Below are 20,036 nucleotides of genomic sequence, written 5' to 3'. Positions count from 1 at the left end.
CTATTCTGACTGACGACTCACAATGAGACGACAGGAATTAGGTAAGAGCAGAGTATCAAGAACTACTGTAAATAGCAGGGATTTCATTTTCAGGTGCCTAAAAAAGTCAGTTTTTAGGCTAGTAAAACTGAATCGTAAGATTAGTCATAGAAAGCAAATACCAAACAGCACCCAAGCCTGCTTGGTAGTGTTAGGCTTCAGATTAAAATAAAAATATCATAAACCAAGTTGAAACAAAATAATTTTTATTTCCTAACCCATGGCAAACATATACATCCAATATGTACTTATCTTGCATACTCAGTCACAGATGACTTCCAAACTACAACCGCCTTCATATTTAAGCAGGAACTAAAAGTTACCTTAGTTGACATGATAAATGCTCTTAGATGGATCATGTATGAATATATTAGACTGGTGACAGCAGAATCTGACTGATTAGTTCTATAAGTTTAAAGCTTGGAAAAGCTACTACGTTCACATCTAACACTTTCCGACAGGTAGGATGCAGCAATATCAGCTTGTATTCCAGAGAAATTTCCTTAGTTTTTCTGGTGATGGAACCACTTATCCACTGTAGTCAGGAAAAAGAGAAACCAATTAGAATCCCTGTTAAGAATCAAAATTACACCCAACATATAACAGTGAATAATATACTTGCTTTAATAAATACTGCTATGGATTACATTAAATCTACATACATGCATAGCTTCACTAAATTACCAAAACAGGTAACTTATCAGTGTTTTGTTTTGGGCTTCCCTACTCTTGTGGAGAAGGAAATGGCAACCCACTCCAGTATTCTTGCTTGGGAAATCGCAAGGACAGAGGAGCCTGGTGGGCTACAGTCCATGGGGTCGCAGAGTCAGACACGACTGGGCAACTAAACATCCTTACTCTTGATGGCTGGTCCTACAGATCAGCAATTCTCACCAGTAGAGTCTTACAGAGAATTCTAATGTCTAAAGATGGAAAGAACTGTTTTCTGGGTGAATCAGCCTGTGGCCAGACGGGGAGGCAGAGCCCAGCCTGCTCCAGCCTCCACGAGGCACCTACCAGGAACTCAGAGAACAGTGGGTTGTGACTTGGAAGCTGCTGTCACGGGCTGGCACTAAAGGGGGTACATACAGCCCTCTTTTTCCCACGGATGCCTCGAAACCCTAAGAGTGCTTCTCCCCATTCTCCTCTTTCTCTGTATGTATGTGGTACGTAACATGTATCTACAGATATACATGTCATTTCCCCACACATATGGAGAATGTTTAATGTAATTTGACTAGAATATAGATCTTACCATCTGTTGGTATTGTGCAGGCAGATTCACATGGTGGTGGTAACTAAAACACAGTATTAAAATGTATTAGTCTAATTCCAGGAAAAGAATAAGCTAAAAAAGTATATTGACAGAAAGATTAAAAGGAATGTGAACAGCAGACAACTATCTCAAATTTTAAGTTCTAAAAATAATTTACACCAGATGGGAACAATGCAAAGCTTGCTCTACTAAGAAATGCTAACAAACTCAAAACCTCTTGGCTTTTAATGACAACACAGGAGACTAATTAATAAAAATTTTTTTTTTTTGAAACAATTGAAAAACCAACATATGTATATATAGACTTTATATATACATACATATATATAAAATGTAGGCAGAATGTTCTTATTGAAAAGTAATGGCTGTTACCCAATGGCTTTTCCCTTTTATCTCAACTTTGTCAAAATTTATATACAAATAAAAATAAATCTAAACGTACTGGCTTCATCATTAAATTGTCTTTTTCCCTTGTACTATACAAGTCAGTAAAGTCAGACCTCATTTTCGTTTTTCTCATCTAATATTATGAGAATAATTTTAGACAAGCTTCAATCTTTAGGTTAATCAAAATCAGATTATTTCTTTGATGGATGATTTATTACCTCACCTGAAAGTCTCTCTAGGTCTACAAACCACTCTTGCAATGGTACCTGAAATTTGATGACTTTCTCCATCCTTGCTATGACCAAGCCATGTAAGTTCCCATTGGTACTCTTATGAAAAATGGCTTATGATAAGTACCCAGGCACTTGGGTTATTAATATTCATTGAATATTAATAACTAATAATCAATAATTAATACTTTCCCTCCCCATTCAACACCGTATTTTTTGGCCGCCGAGTTTGTTTTTTTCTCCAGGAAACCTTTACTTACAGCATCCACAATGGCTTTGGCAGCATCAGGGTCACACTGGAAGGGGCTCTCAGACACCGTGGTGTTCATGCTGTTACACAAAGGGAAAGTGTCACACTAACAAAAACTTCTCTCATTAAAACTCGTGTTGAAAATAACAAGCTGGAGCTGGTAGGTCAAGTGAGATTCAAGTTTGGCGTTGTTGAAAGATTTATCACCTATATTAAACATTTTGATTATTTTTTTTGGCAAGATACAGCTATTCTTAAGGCAAATTTTACTCAAATACTTTAACAAGTACAGATTTTAAAATCTGTGATTGAGTGCTTTGCAATTCTTTGAAAGAGCTAAGAAATGCAAATTAAAATGAGAGGCCTATCTTTCCTAATTAGATAAAAAAAAAAAAAAAAAAATCTGGTTTCTCTCGGTGCTGACACCTGGCAGGAGCAACACCTGGTTCAATATTCCTGAAAAATAATCTGGTAAAATATGTCCACAACAAAATTAAAAAATTTTTTTCACACACACCAAAAAAAAAAAAAAAAAAGTGTCCAAAACCTTTTGAAAAGCACATACACTTTGACAGACAAATTCCACCTCGCCAAACTCAGAGATTTAAATAATTATGTACAAAGATGTTTAACATGCATGATTTTCACTATTGATAAGACTGAAAAGCTGGAAGTAACCAAAATGTCCAACAACAGAGATGATTAAAACTGATTTATCCAACAGACAGAACATATACAGATGGAATATTTATATTATAAAATATTATCTATTTAATGACATAACAAATGCTTGTAGTGTTAGCTTTTCTAAACCACAAAACAAATTATGTACGTGCATATGCTTTCGCTCAATCGTGTCTTACTCTTTAGGACCCCATGGACTATAGCCCACCAAGCTCCTCTGTCCATGGGGTTATCCCAGCAAGAATACTGGAGTGGGCTGCCATTTCCTACTCCAGGGACTCTTCCCAACCCAGGGATCGAACCTACATCTCCTGTGTCTCCTGCATTAGCAGGTGGATGGATTCTTTACCACCTGGGAACCCCATATATTATACATACAATATGATTATTTTTGAAAATATACTTAAAAAGGACTGTAAAAAGAGAAAACTTTACATGTTACTAAAAGTATCTATGTAAAAACTGAGATTAAAGTGATTTTTTTTTTAAACTTTTTTTGGTTAACTATGATTCAAAATTTCCTTCATATTGAATTACTGTATACTATTATGTGGTTATAATCAAAAATATTCTATGAAAAAGAAAAAATATTCAGCCACCTGTTACTTAACATTTCCATAGAAATAATAGGATACCACAAAATAGAGGAGTTATTAAAAGCAAAGTCTCATGATTGTACATTTTCATACAAAGGTGTGTGTGTGCTCAGTTTTTCTTATGCTTGTGGAGAGACAGATGTTTTTATTTTACAAGACATTATCCCAACTTACAGAACATTCCTGAGAATTTCCTATAGCTCTTTTCTCCCTCCAGAAAAGAAATTTATAATATAAACAGATGCTGGGGTGTGTAGGTATATCTTACCTTGCATAAATGGCATCACACTATGATAAATATACTGCTATGGACTTTGCTTTTCTCATTTAATATATTTTGGACATCATTCCACATCAACATATAGAGAACAATGTGCCATATACTGTTCCATGAATTGCTTAATCATTACAATTTGGTTGTTTCTAACTTTTTTGATATTATAAACGACACTGCAGTGAATATCCTTGTACATACATCTTTCAGGACTATATAGGATACATTCCTAGTAGTAGTGCTACAAAGAAATATAAGAATTTAAAATTTTGAGATTAATGGCTGATTTACGTTATACACCAGAAACCAACACAACATTGTAAAGCAATTATCCTCCAATTAAAAAAAAAGACACAAAAAAACCTAGGTACTGACTACTGTCAAACTGCCCTCACAAAGGCTGTACCCATTCAAACTCTCACAACTACATATAAATGTTGCCACTCCAGGCTATCATTTAATTTTTTTAATTGTGCAAATTTATTGAAGGATAACACTATCTTTCTGAGCTGCATTTAAAATTATAAAGTGAGGCTGCACATCTTCTTTTATGTAAACTTACTTTTTCTCTCCCTCTATTAGTATTCTTTCTTTCATCAATTTGGGTTAGTTATTTATAAATTAAGAACTTTAGTCCTTTGTCAGGTGTTAAGGAAAAACTGGGAAGAACTGCCTCCTGATACATTAAAAAATCATAAGTAAACCTTTCTTTTCTGGATTTTGAGTTTGTCTTCTGTTTAGACAGGTCTTCCCTACTACACGCTAATGAATTAAATGCACCTAGTCTTTTTCTAGAATTTTCTCACATTACAATTTATCTGTCTGGAATTAAAACACTGACATAAGACAAGAGTTGCAAACTCATGCTGGCAGCCAGTGCCAGTTAACAGGTGGGTATAGAGCAGCTGGGGTTAGGAACACTGGTTGGTGCTGGGCTCCTTGTGCAGGAGGACCTGCCTGGTTACGGCACCTTTCAGAAATGAGAAGCAGCCACAGCACGAGGGTGGTTGCCAGTGTGCATATCTGGAGGAAGAAAGGAATGTAAAGGGCAAGACAGAGATCTAGCCTCGTTTTTCCTCTTAAATAGGCAGTTGGTGCAAACCTCACCACCAATACCCCTGTTTTTTTCAGGATTTCTATCACTATTCTGACATGCAGGTTTTTTTTCCTAGATGAAACTGAATGTTATTCATGAATATATGATACCTTTATATTAACATCTTTTATTTTTCTCTATAGAGTTTTAAAGTTTTCTTCTTCTTCTGGGTCATTCAGATTTCTTATTTATACTTTTTTTTCTTAAATTCTATTCTACATGGGATCTTTTCCTCCATTATAGTTTCTGTTCTGTTCATATACAAAGCTAGCAATGTGCATATATACTCATTTTGTAATCCTCCACCTTATGTTCTTTTTTCTAGGGTTTTCTGTGTACACAGTCATATCATCTGCAACAATTTGCTTCCCCCTTTTCCAGTATTCCTGCATCTTATTTCTTTCTCCTATTTACTTCATCAGCTACTATTTTCAGAACAACACTAGTTAAGTGGTAATGGTGGCCATTCTCTTATAATCTTTAAAGAGGGAGTATATTATACTAAAAATAAGCTGGGGCCACACAGACTTGGATGCGAGCCCTCACGCCAAAACACTTACTGCGGTATGACCTTGGTTAAGTTTAATCTCCCTGTATTTCTGTTGCATCCTTGGCAAATATTAACAGCTCAATCAGTATCCGTTATTATTAGTAGTAGTAGAAGTAGTAGGAGTAGTTAATTCAATGTGCATGGTAGATCCTGGTTTAGTTGTGATGATCCTATATATTTACATCAGAGAATACCAACCCTAGTACTCAACCCATTCTGAGCACCCTGATGCTAGGCAGTTTTCCCCAGTTACCCTTACAAAGCTCTGATCTCATTCTCCCCTTTATAATTTTAGTTTTTACTTATTCATAGTATCTTTGTGGCATTTTTGTTTTCACTTTCTGCAAAGAAAAAAATGTTGCCTGCTATATTCCGGTTCTACAAGGATCAAGCCATGACCCACTACAGTCGCCTGCTGACAGTGTGCCCTGAGGGGAATTCAGGATGGAGAAGAACAGGAAAGATTTGGGTATACTGGCCCCTAGATAGTTAACATGAATTTCTAAGAAAAAATTTCAAATGACCCCAGATTTTTGCCTCTTCTCATACATAGAAAAGCACTGAAATCATTAACTTGAGATGTCTCTTCTTTATGATTAGCAGTCATCTTTTTATGCTTGACTACATGTTTTCCCAGCAAAAAATAAAATAAAAAAATTTATATCTCTTTTGGCTCCTCCCTTACATCTCTGCAGTAGTTCTTTAGGGCTATCTGAGAAGTTGTCTCCTGGGCTACAGTCCTCAAATAAATTGTAACTCACAACCTTTACGTTGTGTGGTTTTTCCTTCAGTCTGCACTTCCTATTGACTTAAGTACTGATAAAACCAGTTATCTCTTTCCTAAGTGAATGTAACGGTACAAAATGTTGAGGTTATTAACGTATCTGGAGTAAGCTAGTCTGCTTTGTGTGTTAAACATGGAGAAAAGAGTTAATGCTTACCAGCTGATTCCTTTTCCATCAGTTTTCTTAGTCACTAAAGCTCTCCAATAGTCATGAGTGCTTTCAATAATGTCAACGGCAAAGTTCTATAATTTAAAGAGATATTCGTTAGAATAACAGAAACAAGTTCTTTCCTTTCCTAATTTTGGGCTCGGGTCATGGCATGTGGGATTAGTTCCCCAGCCAGGGCTGGAACCCATGGTACTGGCAGTGAACACAGTCTTAACCCCTGGGCCACCAGGGGACAGCCCTGTTCTTTCCTTATCATCAACATTTTACCAAAGCATGATAGCTTCGTCTCTTCTGAATCATTTCCTTGTATCAAAAATGAAAGAAAACCATTTAAATGAACAAATCAACATAAAGCCTGTCTTGTGTCTTTAAACATCTATTTTACGGTCACACAGTCTTTAGATGGTAACAATATGGTTAAATTCTGTCTCAACACAGATAGGCCTACAGCTACAGTTCTGAGTGACACCTTACCTTATCTTTAAATTCTGCATTGAAAGCAAACTCATTCTCAGGTTTTCCATCTGGAACCTTGTACCTCCTAAACCAATCCACAGTAGCTTCCAGGTAGCCAGGTTTCAGCCGCTTGACATCATTAATATCTAAGAAGAGAATAAGATTCTCTTCTCAGACTGCAAGATGTATATGTAATTATTTATGCATTCAATAAAAATACCAAGTACTTTCAAGAGCTATAGGATGGATTGTCAAAAAAGTTCAAATAATGTTAGAACTAATATCTTTTCGAGAAGAGAACATATATACACATTAAAAGAAAATCATCTAGTGTCCTAGAATAGCTCTGACATTAAGTACTAAGAGAACAATCAGTACCACAATAATTCCTATTAAATAAGAGGAGGGAGAAATGACTGGGGGCTGCACGAGAGCGTAGTTTGGCAAGCGTGTGTAACTTCCCAGGGCTCAAACCTGTGTCTCCTGCAATGCAGGAAGATTCTTTACCACTGAGACACCTGGGAAGCCCCAAGAGAAGGATGTGTGTTTCAGTTGCTCAGTCGTATCCAACTCTTTGCGACCCCATGGACTGTAGCCCTCCAGGCTCCTGTGTCCACGGGATTCTCCAGGCAAGAATACTGGAGTGGGTTGCCATGCCCTTCTCCAAAGAGAAGGATAAAAGATACTGAAAGACAGGTTGAGGTTGTACTTGAGGATCACGCTCCAATGATGTACTAAAAGACAAGAAAAAATGCATTACATATGTTCACTGATAGGTTACTTATTACATGTGAATAAGCTTTCCTCACTCTACAGTATAGGCATTCAATATCACAATACTATATTTCTGGCCAAAAGAAAAGTGTCCTCTGTAAAAAAAAAAAAATGTTTTTAAGTTTCTGTACAGTCATTATCAATGTCGAGCCTTAATGCCATCAAACTCAAGTTTAAATGACCAAACTGCTTTTCCATGCAAACAAATAGAAGATACAAGTACAAAAAAATCCATCAGGAAAATTGTAACTGGAAGCAGGAATATGTTCAACAACAGGTTATTTATATTTCTATAATATAAACTTGGCTTAGCCCAATTTGTAAGGTGCATAGCTAAAGAAAATCATGTATTTTATTATCAGAGTACCACTTAACGTAGGGAAAGTTTACAAAGTGAACTGGGAAATGTTTAAACACTGATAAATTTCAAGGAACTTATAATTCACGTAAGAGGTATCATCTGATACAGAAATAGTTTGAAAATCCAGAAATCCAAAATGCAAGTGAATGTTGTCTTCTAACAAATTTCCCAACCAATTCTATTCTTTAGGCACCAAATGCCAGCCTGACAATTCAGTTCAATAATGACACTGACTAATGGAGTCAGGTCCCACAGTTAGAGGGTTCAGTTCCACAACAGTGATCCCACTTCAGACGTTGGTGGCAAATTCCAAGCCATGACCACTTGCTATAAATCAGTTTCCTACAGCTCTCTCCTTGGGTTTGAAAATTTGCCAGAAAGACTCATAAAACTCAAGGAAACACTGAGCTTCTGTTTACTGGTTTAGTATAAAGGATACAACTCAGGAACAGTCCAACAAAAGAGATGCTTAGGACCCAGTATGGGGGGATGGAGGGTGTAGTTCCCATGTCCTCTGGGGGGCAGAGGGAGGCATGCCACCCTCCCAGCATTGCAGTGTACTCACCATCCCAGAAGTGCTCCACATCTCATGATTCCAGACTTTTCATGGAGCCTCCCCTCCCAGTCCCAGGGGTCAGTGGTTGGGGCTAAAAGTTCCCACCCTCTAATCATTCAGTGTTTCTGTTGACTGAGCCTGTCTGAGGCTAGCTAGGGCCCCACCTTAAGTCACCTTATTAGCACAAACTCAGGTGTAATGAAAGAGGCTCACTGTGAATAAAAGACACATTCATCACTCAGGAAATTCCAAGGGATTTAGTTCTTTGCCAAAAACTAGAGACAAAGATCTAATATATTTCTGTATTCTATCATGGTAAGGAAAAAATGTAAGAACTGATGAACTGTTTGACTTTTTTTGAACTAGATATTGAAAGGTATGCTGGACCCAGACTAGGGAACCCTGGACACCAGACCCAGGAAAAAAAAAAAAGTAGGAAAAACTTCAAGTTTTGTTCCTCCAATTGTGCTTTATAGATCAATTCTGTGCTGTTCCTTGGGTTCAGCCTCTAATCAGCCCTCAACCATGAGCAGCAAGAAATGCTCACTTTCCTGACGCCCACAACTGCAGCAGGCGGGTGGCTGGCTGTCGTGGGCCCCACAATGTCAAAGAGGATCAACATGGCCAACCTGGTCACTTTAGTGGGTAGGCCATCCACCCCCATGGCTCTGTGTATATTCCTCCCAAAGTTGTGACTTGTCAAGTGCTCCCTCTGCTTAATTCTCTTCCAGTTATAACAGATGACGGACACTGCCTTACACTGACATTTAAGGAAAGCTGTATACTGCTTGCACCACAGGCCCAGCCACCCAGAGAAACTTTCAGGGTTCTAACAATATTGACTGCAAGGGAAATGACACCCAGAAAATGCTGCTGATGTAAAGATGCTGTGGCTTCATTAACTGTGGCCAAAGCACACTATTTTAGCATGTGTACCCTTGTGTACACATCTCCATGTGGGGACACCCCACGTCCAAGGGCAGAGAAACCCCAGTAAGACGGTAGCACTGAAGCGGTTGTGAGGAGATACCCCACGTCCAAGGGCAAAGGAGAAGCACCAGCAAGACACCTTGTCTAACTCAATGAAACTATGCGCCATGCTGTGTAGGGCCACCCAAGACAGGCGGGTCATGGTGGAGAGGTCTGACAAAATGTGGTCCACTGGAGAAGGGAACTGCAAACCACTTCAGTATTCTTCCCTTGAGGACCCCATGAACAGTATGAAAGGGCAAAAAGATAGGACACTGAAAGATGAACTCCCCAGGTCAGTAGGTGCCCAATAATATGCTACTGGAGATCAATGGAGAAATAACTCCAGAAAGAATGAAGAGACGGAGCCAAAGCAAAAACAACACCCAGCTGTGGATATGACTGGTGATGGAAGCAAGGTCCGATGCTGTAAAGAGCAATATTGCATAGGAACCGGGAATGTCAGGTCCATGAATCAAGGCATATTGGAAGTGGTCAAACAGGAGATGGCAAGAGTGAATGTCGACATTCTAGGAATCAGCGAACTAAAATGGACTGGAATGGGTGAATTTAACTTAGATGACCATTATACCTACTACTGTGGGCAGGAATCCCTTAGAAGAAATGGAGTAGCCATCATAGTCAACAAGAGAGTCAAAAATGCAGTACTTGGATGCAATCTCAAAAACAGCAGAATGATCTCTGTTCGTTTACAAGGCAAACCATTCAATATCACAGTAATCCAAATCTATGCCTCAACCAGTAATGCTGAAGAAGCTGAAGTTGAACGGTTTTATGAAGACCTACAAGACCTTTTAGAACTAACACCCAAAAAGAGATGCCCTTTTCATTATAGGGGACTGGAATGCAAAAGTAGGAAGTCAAGAAATACCTGGGATAGCAGGCAAATTTCGCCTTGGGGTACAGAATGAAGCAGGGCAAAGACTGATAGAGTTTTGCCAAGAGAACACACTGGTCATAGCAAACACCCTCTTCCAACAACACAAGAGAAGACTCTACACATGGACATCATCAGATGGTCAACACCGAAATCAGATTGATTATATTCTTTGCAGCCAAAGATGGAGAAACTCTATATAGTCAGCAAAAACAAGACTGGGAGCTGACTGTGGCTCAGATCATGAACTCCTTATTGCTGAACTCAGACTGAAATTGAAGAAAGTGCAGAAAACCACTAGACCATTCAGGTATGAACTAAATCAAATCCCTAACAATTATAGAGTGGCAGTGAAAAATAGATTTAAGGGACTAGATCTGATAGAATGCCTGATGAACTATGGATGGAGGTTAGTGACATTGTACAGGAGACAGGGATCAAGACCATCCCCAAGAAAAAGACATGCAAAAAAGCAAAATGGCTGACTGAGAAGGCCTTACAAATAGCTGTGAAAAGAAGAGAAACAAAAAGTAAAGGAGAAAAGGAAAGATATAAGCATGTGAACGCACAGTTCCAAAGAATAGCAAGGAGAGACAAGAAAGCCTTCCTCAGTGATCAGTGCAAAGAAATAGAGGAAAACAATAGAATGGGAAAGACTAGAGATCCCTTCAAGAAAATCTGAGATACCAAGAGAACATTTCATGCAAAGATGGGCTCGATAAAGGACAGAAATGGTATGGACCTAACAGAAGCAGAAGATATTAAGAAGAGGTGGCTACAATACACATAAGAACTGTACAAAAAAGATCTTCATGACCCAGATAATCATGATGGTGTGATCACTCACCTAGAGCCAGATATCTTGGAATGTGAAGTCAAGTACAAAGCTAGGGGAGGTGATGAATTCCAGTTGAGCTATTTCAAATCCTAAAAGATGATGCTGTGAAAGTGCTGCATTCAATATGCCAGCAAATTTGGAAACTCAGCAGTAGCCACAGGACTGGAAAAGGTCAGTTTTCATTCCAATCCCAAAGAAAGGCAATGCCAAAGAATGCTCAAACTACCACATAATTGCCCTCATCTCACATGCTAGTAAAGTAATGCTCAAAATTCTGCAAGCTAGGCTTCAACAATACGTGAACCCTAACTTCCAGATGTTCAAGCTGGTTTTAGAAAAGGCAGAGGAACCAGAGATCAATTTGTCAACGTCTGCTGGATCATCAAAAAAGCAAGAGAGTTCCAGGAAAACATCTATTTCTGCTTTATTGACTATGCCAAAGCCTTTGATTGTGTGGATCACAATAAACTGTGGACAACTCTGAAAGAGATGGGAATACCAGACAACCTGACCTGCCTCCTGTGAACTATGTTCACAGGAACATAGTACTGGACATGGAACAACAGACTGGTTCCAAATAAGAAAAGGAGTACGTCAAGGTTGTATATTGTCACCCTGCTTATTTAACTTATATGCAGAGTACATCATGAGAAACGCTGGGCTGGAGGAAGCACAAGCTGGAATCAAGATTGTTGGGAGAAATATCAATAACCTCAGATATGCAGATGACACCACCCTTATGGCAGAAAGTGAAGAAGAACTAAAGAGCGTCTTGATGAAAGTGAAAGAGGAGAGTGAAAAAGTTGGCTTAAAGCTCAACATTCAGAAAACGAAGATCATGGCATCTGGTCCCATCACTTCATGGCAAATAGATGGGGAAACAGTGGATACAGTGGCAGACTTTATTTTTGGGGGCTCCAAAATTACTGCAGATGGTGATTGCAGCCATGAAATTAAAAGATGCTTACTCCTTGGAAGAAAAGCTATGGCCAACCTAGACAACATATTAAAAAGCAGAAACATTACTTTGCCAAAGAAGGTCCATCTAGTCAAGGCTATGGTTTTTCCAGTAGTCATGTATGAATGTGAGAGTTGGACTATAAAGAATGCTGAGCACTGAAGAATTGATGTTTTTGAACTGTGGTGTTGGAGAAGACTCTTGAGAGTCCCTTGGACTGCAAGCAGATCCAACCAGTCCATCCTAAAGGAAGTCAGTCCTGAATATCCTTGAGAAGGACTGATGCTGAAGCTGAAACTCCAATACTTTGGCCATCTGATGCATAGAGCTGACTCATTTGAAAAGACCCTGATGCTGGGAAAGATTGAGGGCAGGAGGAGAAGGGGACGACAGAGGATGACATGGTTGGATGGCATCACAGACTCAATGGGCATGAGTTTGAGTAAACTCCAGAAGTTGGTGATGGACAGGGGGGCCTGGCATGCTGTGGTCCATGGGGTTACAAAGAGTCAGACACGACTGAGTGACTGAACTGAACTTTTGTTTAAATAGCACGTGTGAAAATGGACACAGTGACGAACAGTATCAGGACTAAATGAAGGAATGCACTCTCAATGTATAAAATTTAAATAATACAGAAGTATCTGAAAGAAAAAGTCAGTCTCCATCTTTTTTTCCCATTGCACTATTAAAGGGTTGGTGTTGAGTCCTTTTTAAATGAGTTTGTGTATATATATATATATATATGCAAATATGCACATATTTAAACATATATGAGATAATACTCTGAAAGGTAAAAATAACAACAGAAAGGAATAATGTAAGAGTTGAATTTATAAAATTCTTAGAAGGAAACAACTTTGTGACCTTAGATTAGGCAATGGTTTCTTAAATATGATACCCAAAGCACAGCAATAGAAGAAAAAATAGACTACATCAAAATGAAAACCATGAGTACTTCAAAGGACACCATTAAGAAAACAAAAGGACAAATCCACAAAATGGAAGAAAATACAGACAAATCATATATATCTGATAAAGGTCTAGTATCTGAAGTAGTCTTATAGCTCAAAAATATGATGATATACCCCATTAGAATGGCTGTACTTTAAAAAGATAAATAACTAATGCTGGCAAGGGAGTAGAAAAATTGGAACCCTTTCAGGACTGTAAGACGGTGCAGCCGCTTTGGGGAAAATCTGGCATTTCCTCAAGGGGCTAAACATGGGACTTCCCTGGTAGCTCAGTTGATAAACAATCCGCCCACAATGCAGGAAAAGCCCAGTTCAATCCCTGGGTCAGGAAGATCCAGAAGAAGGAAATGAGAGCCCACCCCAGAATTCTTGCCAGGAGATTTCCATGGACAGAGAAGCCTGATGGGCTATAGTCCATGGGGTTGCAAGAGCTGGACTCGACTTAGCAACTCAATCACCATCAAGGGGCTAAACATTAAGAGTTACCATTTCACTCAGAAACTCCACTCTTAGGTATATACACCCAGTTAGTCAGTTCAGTCACGCAGTTGTGTTTGACTCTGCGACCCCATGGACTGCAGCACGCCAGACTTCCCTGTCCATCACCAACTCCCAGAGCTTGCTCATCCAAGAGGATTAAAAAGACATGTCCACACAAAAACTTATACAGGAATGTTCATAGCAGCAGCGCTATTCCTAATAGCCAAAAAGAACCCAAATGTCCATCAACAGATGAATGGATCAACAAAATGTGATATATATCCACACCACAGACTAAACTCAGCCATTAAAAAAAGAAGTACTAATACATGCTACAACATGGATAAACCTAGAAAACCTAAGTAAAAAGAAACCAGACACAGAAGGCCATATATTTCACAATTCCATGTATATGAAGTATCCAGAATAGGCAAATTCACAGAGACATAAACAGGTAAGTGATTGTCGGGGCCTCGGAGGAGGAGGGAACAGGGGTGACTAAGTACTTAAAGGTACAGAGTTTCCCTTCAGGGTGATGAGGATGTTCTGAAATGAGATAAGTGGTCCTGGTTGCACAACACTGTGAATATAGTAAATGCCGCTGAATTCCACCCTTTAAAACAGTCAAGATACTGAATTTTATGTTAATTTTACCACCAACAAAAGGGGGGGGATAAAGTACTGATACACATTACAACGTAGATGGACCCTGAAAACAGCATGCCAAGTGAAGGAAGTCAGATATCATGTGAGCCCATTTATGTGAAATGTTCAGATCAAGCAGATGCATAGAGACAGGCAATAGGTAGGTGGTTGCCAGGGCCTGAGGGAAGGGGAGATAGGGAGTGACGGTTAACGCCTGCGGGATTTTCTGCTGGAATGGTAAAAATGATCTAGAATCAGATAGTGGTGGCGGTTAACAGCCTAGTGCATGTATCAAACCCATGGAACTGGAAACTTTAAAATGGTGAATTTTATGACACATGGCATGTACATCTCAATTTTTTTATTTTTTAAAAAATAGAGCAAGTAAGTGGTAGCATGTGGAAAAGGAAAGAAGAAAACAGGAAAGACAAACTACCAGATTTCTCTAGTCCTGGAATGAAGGAGAAAGCTTATGCAGTTAACCACAGGGGTTCAGCAGCAGAAATCACAGCGCTCTGTCAAATGTTTCGCTCCTCCATCCTGTAACAGTTTGAAGGCATGGGCTTAACGACTGTCATTACAGGTTAAGCCTGGTACTGGGTAAGGTCCAGACCCTGCATATTTTCTTACCATTATAATTAGCTGCATCAGGATCTTCCACATTAATAGCAATGACTTTCCAGTCGGTTTCCCCTTCGTCAATCATCGCCAGAATGCCCAGAACTTTCACTCTGATAATTTCCCCTCGTGCACACACCTGAGAGTCAAAAACCACAGCTAGGTCAAAACTACAGAATCAAACTCTGGAAGAACAGTTTTACTTGGCGGATAATAGGAAATGAGGAAGACGCCAAATTTCTACAAACTTAAGATGGTTCCTGTAAACAATTTTTAAAAAGCTAAACAAGTGAATGTCCACTAATCCTATCAGAGTTGAGGGTGATTCATGTTTTTTAAACTGTCATTGCTTGTGCTGGAAGAAGTGCACCAGAGTTTGTTTCAAACACCGATTTTAACACACTCTCTTTACCTTTTATTTTATAGAAGTCACTGAGTTAGGTAAAGTCATACAATAAGCGTGAACTTTATGACTTAAGCAACTGAATGACAACTTTCTTTTCAGTTGCTTGCTCTTTTCTTGAGGCTGGGAAAAATCATAAAGAAAATAACCATTTAAAAAAAAAAAGGAAAATAACCATAGTTAGAACCTTAGAGCAACTCTACTTGATAGAGGAATCTCTACCATAAACCCCCAACATGTGGGGTTATTTAACCCCCATGGGGCCAATTCACTAGTCACTCCAAATCCTGAGGCAGGGTTTGCCTTGTTGCCTCCTGGTACCCTTCATCCACTGACTCCTCATCTGCCTTTTAAAGCAATGCAGAACATGTCCAGTTCTTCCACACACATGCATATAATATACATCTTTTCCTAGGCTAGGTTTAAACTACAAATTATAATGTACAAATGCTTAGAATGGAATGGACGCTTTTATCACCCAAAGAGACATCATTTCTTCACTGATATTCATATATTTTATTTACAATGTTTTTTAAAGTAAGAACTTTGTAGATTTCATTGCTCTCATCTCAAAGAAAAATATTTCCGATTCTATTACCTTGCTTCCAATTTCACACACATCAATCGGGTCATTGTCACCACAACAGCCGGTGTGTTTGTCATTGTGTCCTGGGTCTTCCCAAGTCTAAAAAAAATGAAAATAAAACTTAAGAGTGTATTATTCCTATATGTGTTAATGACAAAAGTGGACCATGTTGGCACTAAAAGATAACATCCCGTGATTGTTCTGCAAAATAGGAATCTTCAGCTATTTATTTCTCATCAAAATGAATCCTCTATTCATATCTTCACTACCGCAATAACCTCAATTAAATGCTGGGCTCCTGTTAAGCTTTAAAATGGATAATGATCCTATTTTAAACAGAAAAAAACCAACTATCTAATAACCAACACAATACGCAAACACAAATGTAGACCCAGATGTTCACTTAAAAAAATGGATTCAAAGAAAACTGCTTTGGTGAGCTCTTAGTACTTACTCTATTAACCAGACTTTCTTTAAAAGATGTCTCCAAGCAGAGACAGGTAGGTCGTAATATCAAGATGGAAATGACATGTGCTGATGGCAAAAATGTCATCACTGGTCAGGATCAAGAATGAGAAGTTTAATCAGGATTTGCTGAACATTTAAGCGGCCGGGTTTCCTTCCTGCTAAACTGTGAGGCAGAGTCCTCACAGAGCACGGCGCAGGGGAAAGGACGGGCCGTGCTTGTCAGGAAATTCCGTCTGAAGAGCAGCTGCTGCTGCGGTTCTTTTCCCTCCCAACCCAGAACATACTCCTTGGATTTGTCTGCTTACTCAGCTGGAGTAAAGGCAGGGAGATAAAAGTGATGGAGAAAAGAAGACCAGACCCAGCAAAACCAAATTCAGCCTACAGAAGAGAGAAGTATCTCAGCAATGTTTTCCCAGAGGGACTACGTGTCCAGGCTAAGCAGTGAATCAACTGCAGCACAGGTGAGGTGCTGAGCTTAGACTTGGTGATTACCTCACAGGCTCGATGGCCTTCCCGTGTGGCTCAGCTGGCGGAGAATCCGCCTGCAATGCGGGAGACCCCGGTTCAAAGATCCTCTGGAGAAGGGAACGGCTACCCACTCCAGTATTCTGGCCTGCAGAATTCCATGGACTGTGGAGTCCATGGGGTCGCAGAGTCGGACACAACTGAGCAACTCGCACTTCACAAGCTAGATGGGTTTGCCCGATGTTTTAGTAACTTATAGGTTGTTTCACAGTAGGTTCCACTTAGTAGACTTAATGGTTAATAAAAACAATCAGCAGGAAGAAAATAAATTGGACATTTAGAAATCTTAAGTGTCACAGCGTTGGTTTAATCAAACCAGAATTTAGTGTACATTCAGTAATGTATACTGAATTCCAGTGATTCTTTACTCAAATATGAAATAAGAGCCTAGACACACTGCTGTTGTGCTAGGGATAAATTGGTAAACAATGCAGATATCCCCTCACCTCAAAGGGGTGACTGTTTAGGAAAACAGAACTCCATTATTACTTTACCACAAAGAAGGAGCAATCTGGATGATAGAGATAAAAGTCAACAGCTGTGAGAACTTACATGTGCCAGGTTCTAAGTGCTTGATTCCTCAAACAGCCACATGAGCTATGCACTAGGAATATTTCAGGGGGGAATATTCCCATCTCAGGGAGGAAGAAGCAGAAGCAAGTTAGAAAATCTAGAAAGTGGCAGACTTAGGATTTGTACCCTCTTCTAGGTGGCACAAAAAAAATCGGTGCTTTTAAGCTCTAGTTTTGCAACAGATCTACTACTCAATCTGTAATGAAAGAATCTGTGTAGTTTATAACTAGTCCATGTTAAAAAAACACAGATATTTCAGAGAAGAACAAACTTTCAAATGTGAAATAATTACCTTTTTAGTTTATCTTGAAAATAAGTTATTTAAGGAAGTATTAAAATGAGTTAGTTACCCCCTATGTTTTTATAACCTACTATAGGAACAACTTTTTGTAGGTATTTAAGTCTTTTTTTTAAGTAGTAGGTTAAATTTTCATAAGCTAAGCTGAAAAGTACATTTCTCACAACTGCACACAGACCTGAGGGATGGCACCGTAGTTCCAGATATATCCTTTATAAGGGAACAGATTTGCAACATAACGGAGTTTTCCTTTCTTCACATCTTGTTTAATTGGGTTTAAAGGGTCCTTTGTAGCAATCTGAAACAAAAAATTTCAAATCATTGTACATTTGTATGTGAAATATATTCAAATAGGGATTTAAGGAATTATGAAATAGGCATCCCCTAGTTCCATTTACACGATACATCTTTATCCCGAACACTTTCATAATTTAAAATAAAAGTTTCATCATAATCAGCCTGTAAGGGGAAATTTTATTTGAGGTACACAGGAATGAACAAGATGGGGAAAAGAACATGTTCTAATTTCAGAAAGCAAAAATTAAAACTAGCTAGAATAAATCCTAACATTTGAGAAAATATCTAACTTCAGATTTCCTTTAAAGCATTTAGAATTATTCAAATATTTGTCTATTACATATGAAGTTTTATTACTGTCAAAAAGCTTAAGTGATAGCAAATATTATGGATATCCATAACAAAAAGCCAAATTTATTAGATGTCATCAGAATAAATTAATACAATGTGACAGAAATTCCAATAAAATTATTTTTATGGCTGGGGTGACTGAAGCAAGCCTGTTGACTACATGGAGGAGTCAACAAAGGAATTAAAGAGAAGACCAAGGAGAAAAAGGTGATTCTCGGTTTGGGGAGTGCCGGAGGCACAGGCGTGGGAAAGAAAAAAGTGTAGCGTGTTTGCACAGAGTAAATGGTTGAGTTTAGCTGGGGCATAGAAGGAAGACAGGCAGACAAGGGGGGACACAACTGGAAAACCGACTGGGACTAGAAAGACGACAGCCTTGGACTTGAGCTGTTCAGCCCGAGCAAATCAGTGTGACCAGATCAAACCTGACATCCTCTATCTGACTAGCAAAGGTGAAACATACCTCCATTTTTGCATTCGACCAGCGTGGTACTTCAACAACCATGTGAAACACTTCCTGGAAAACAGAGAAGGGGAGATGGTCACTGGAGCTCCTTTGTCCTCTTACTTCAATAAACATACCAAGTTTCTTAATAAAATGTGGTAAGGATGGAATGCAAAGAATGTTCCTATAAAGAAAAGTTTTAAACATAGCAGAACTTGTATCTCTGAGGAGGGCCATCTTCAAAGCAACCACCTCCAACAGCTATGCATTTCCTCCAGCGACAGTGCAATTACTCAAAATACTTTTGAGTAATCTATCAAAAGCTTCTATCTCAGAGGCGGTTTAGAAGACAAACCCCAAATCAGAACAAACAAAATCAATCAGCTTGATCACCCACATTATTCTCCCAATTTTGCTGTTTTTATGTTTTTAGAAATAATTTTATTTATTTTTGGCTGTGCTGGGTCTGCACTGCTGCATGGGCTTTTTCTCCAGTTGCAGTGAGTGGGAGCAACTTTCTTGTTGTGCTCCGGCTTCTCCTTTTGCAGAGCACGGGCTCTAGGCACACGGGCTCAGTAATTGTGGCTCCCGGGCTCTAGAGTACAGGCTGAGTAGCTGTGGTGCACGGGCTTAGTTGCTCCACAGCATGTGGGATCTTCCTGGGCCATGAATCAAACCCATGTCTCCTGCACTGGCAGACAAGATTCTTTACCACTGAGCCACCAGGGAAGCCCCAGTTTGGCTGATTTTAAAAATCAGGTACTCCTCAAAAGACAAGAAGCTTGACACAGAAGATACAATTAGTTCAGTGCAGTTGCTCAGTTGTGTCCGGCTCTTTGTGACCCCATGGACTGTAGCACTCCAGGCTTCCCTGTCCATCACCAAATCCGGGAGCTTGCTCAAATGCATGCCCATCAAGTCGGTGATGCCATCCAATCATCTCTTCCTCTGTTATCCCCTTCTCTTCCTACCTTCAATCTTTCCCACCATCAGGGTCTTTTCAAATGAGTCAGCTCTACGCATCAGATGGCTAAAGTATTGAAGTTTCAGCTTCAGCATCAGTCCTTCCAATGAATATTCAGGACTGACTTCCTGTAGGATTGACTGGTTGGATCTTCTTGCAGTCCAAGGGACTCTCAAGAATCTTCTCCAACACCACAGTTCAAAAGCATCAATTCTTCTGTGCTCAGCTTTCTTTATAGCCCAACTCTCACATCCATACATGACTACT

The 20,036-nt window shown here is 39.2% G+C and overlaps 1 protein-coding gene across 1 annotated transcript in view; it reads right to left on the bottom strand.

Moving 5' to 3' along the window:
• Positions 224 to 20,036, bottom strand: part of PPA1 (pyrophosphatase (inorganic) 1) — a 34,167-nt gene continuing 14,354 nt past the window's right edge. Inside the window, exons 3-11 of the mRNA XM_018042574.1 lie at positions 18,824 to 18,877; positions 17,894 to 18,013; positions 15,864 to 15,950; positions 14,875 to 15,001; positions 6,810 to 6,937; positions 6,324 to 6,409; positions 2,193 to 2,262; positions 1,295 to 1,337; positions 224 to 574 (exon numbers count right to left, since the gene is read on the bottom strand). Of these exons, the coding sequence (XP_017898063.1) occupies positions 543 to 574; positions 1,295 to 1,337; positions 2,193 to 2,262; positions 6,324 to 6,409; positions 6,810 to 6,937; positions 14,875 to 15,001; positions 15,864 to 15,950; positions 17,894 to 18,013; positions 18,824 to 18,877 (747 nt within the window). The 3' untranslated portion in view covers positions 224 to 542. The remainder of the gene's footprint in view (positions 575 to 1,294; positions 1,338 to 2,192; positions 2,263 to 6,323; positions 6,410 to 6,809; positions 6,938 to 14,874; positions 15,002 to 15,863; positions 15,951 to 17,893; positions 18,014 to 18,823; positions 18,878 to 20,036) is intronic.

Source organism: Capra hircus, chromosome 28 (assembly GCF_001704415.2).
Source record: "Capra hircus breed San Clemente chromosome 28, ASM170441v1, whole genome shotgun sequence".
NCBI lineage: Eukaryota > Metazoa > Chordata > Mammalia > Artiodactyla > Bovidae > Capra > Capra hircus.
The sequence above is the reverse complement of the archived record's forward strand: the minus strand, read 5'-3'. Positions and strand labels throughout refer to the sequence as shown.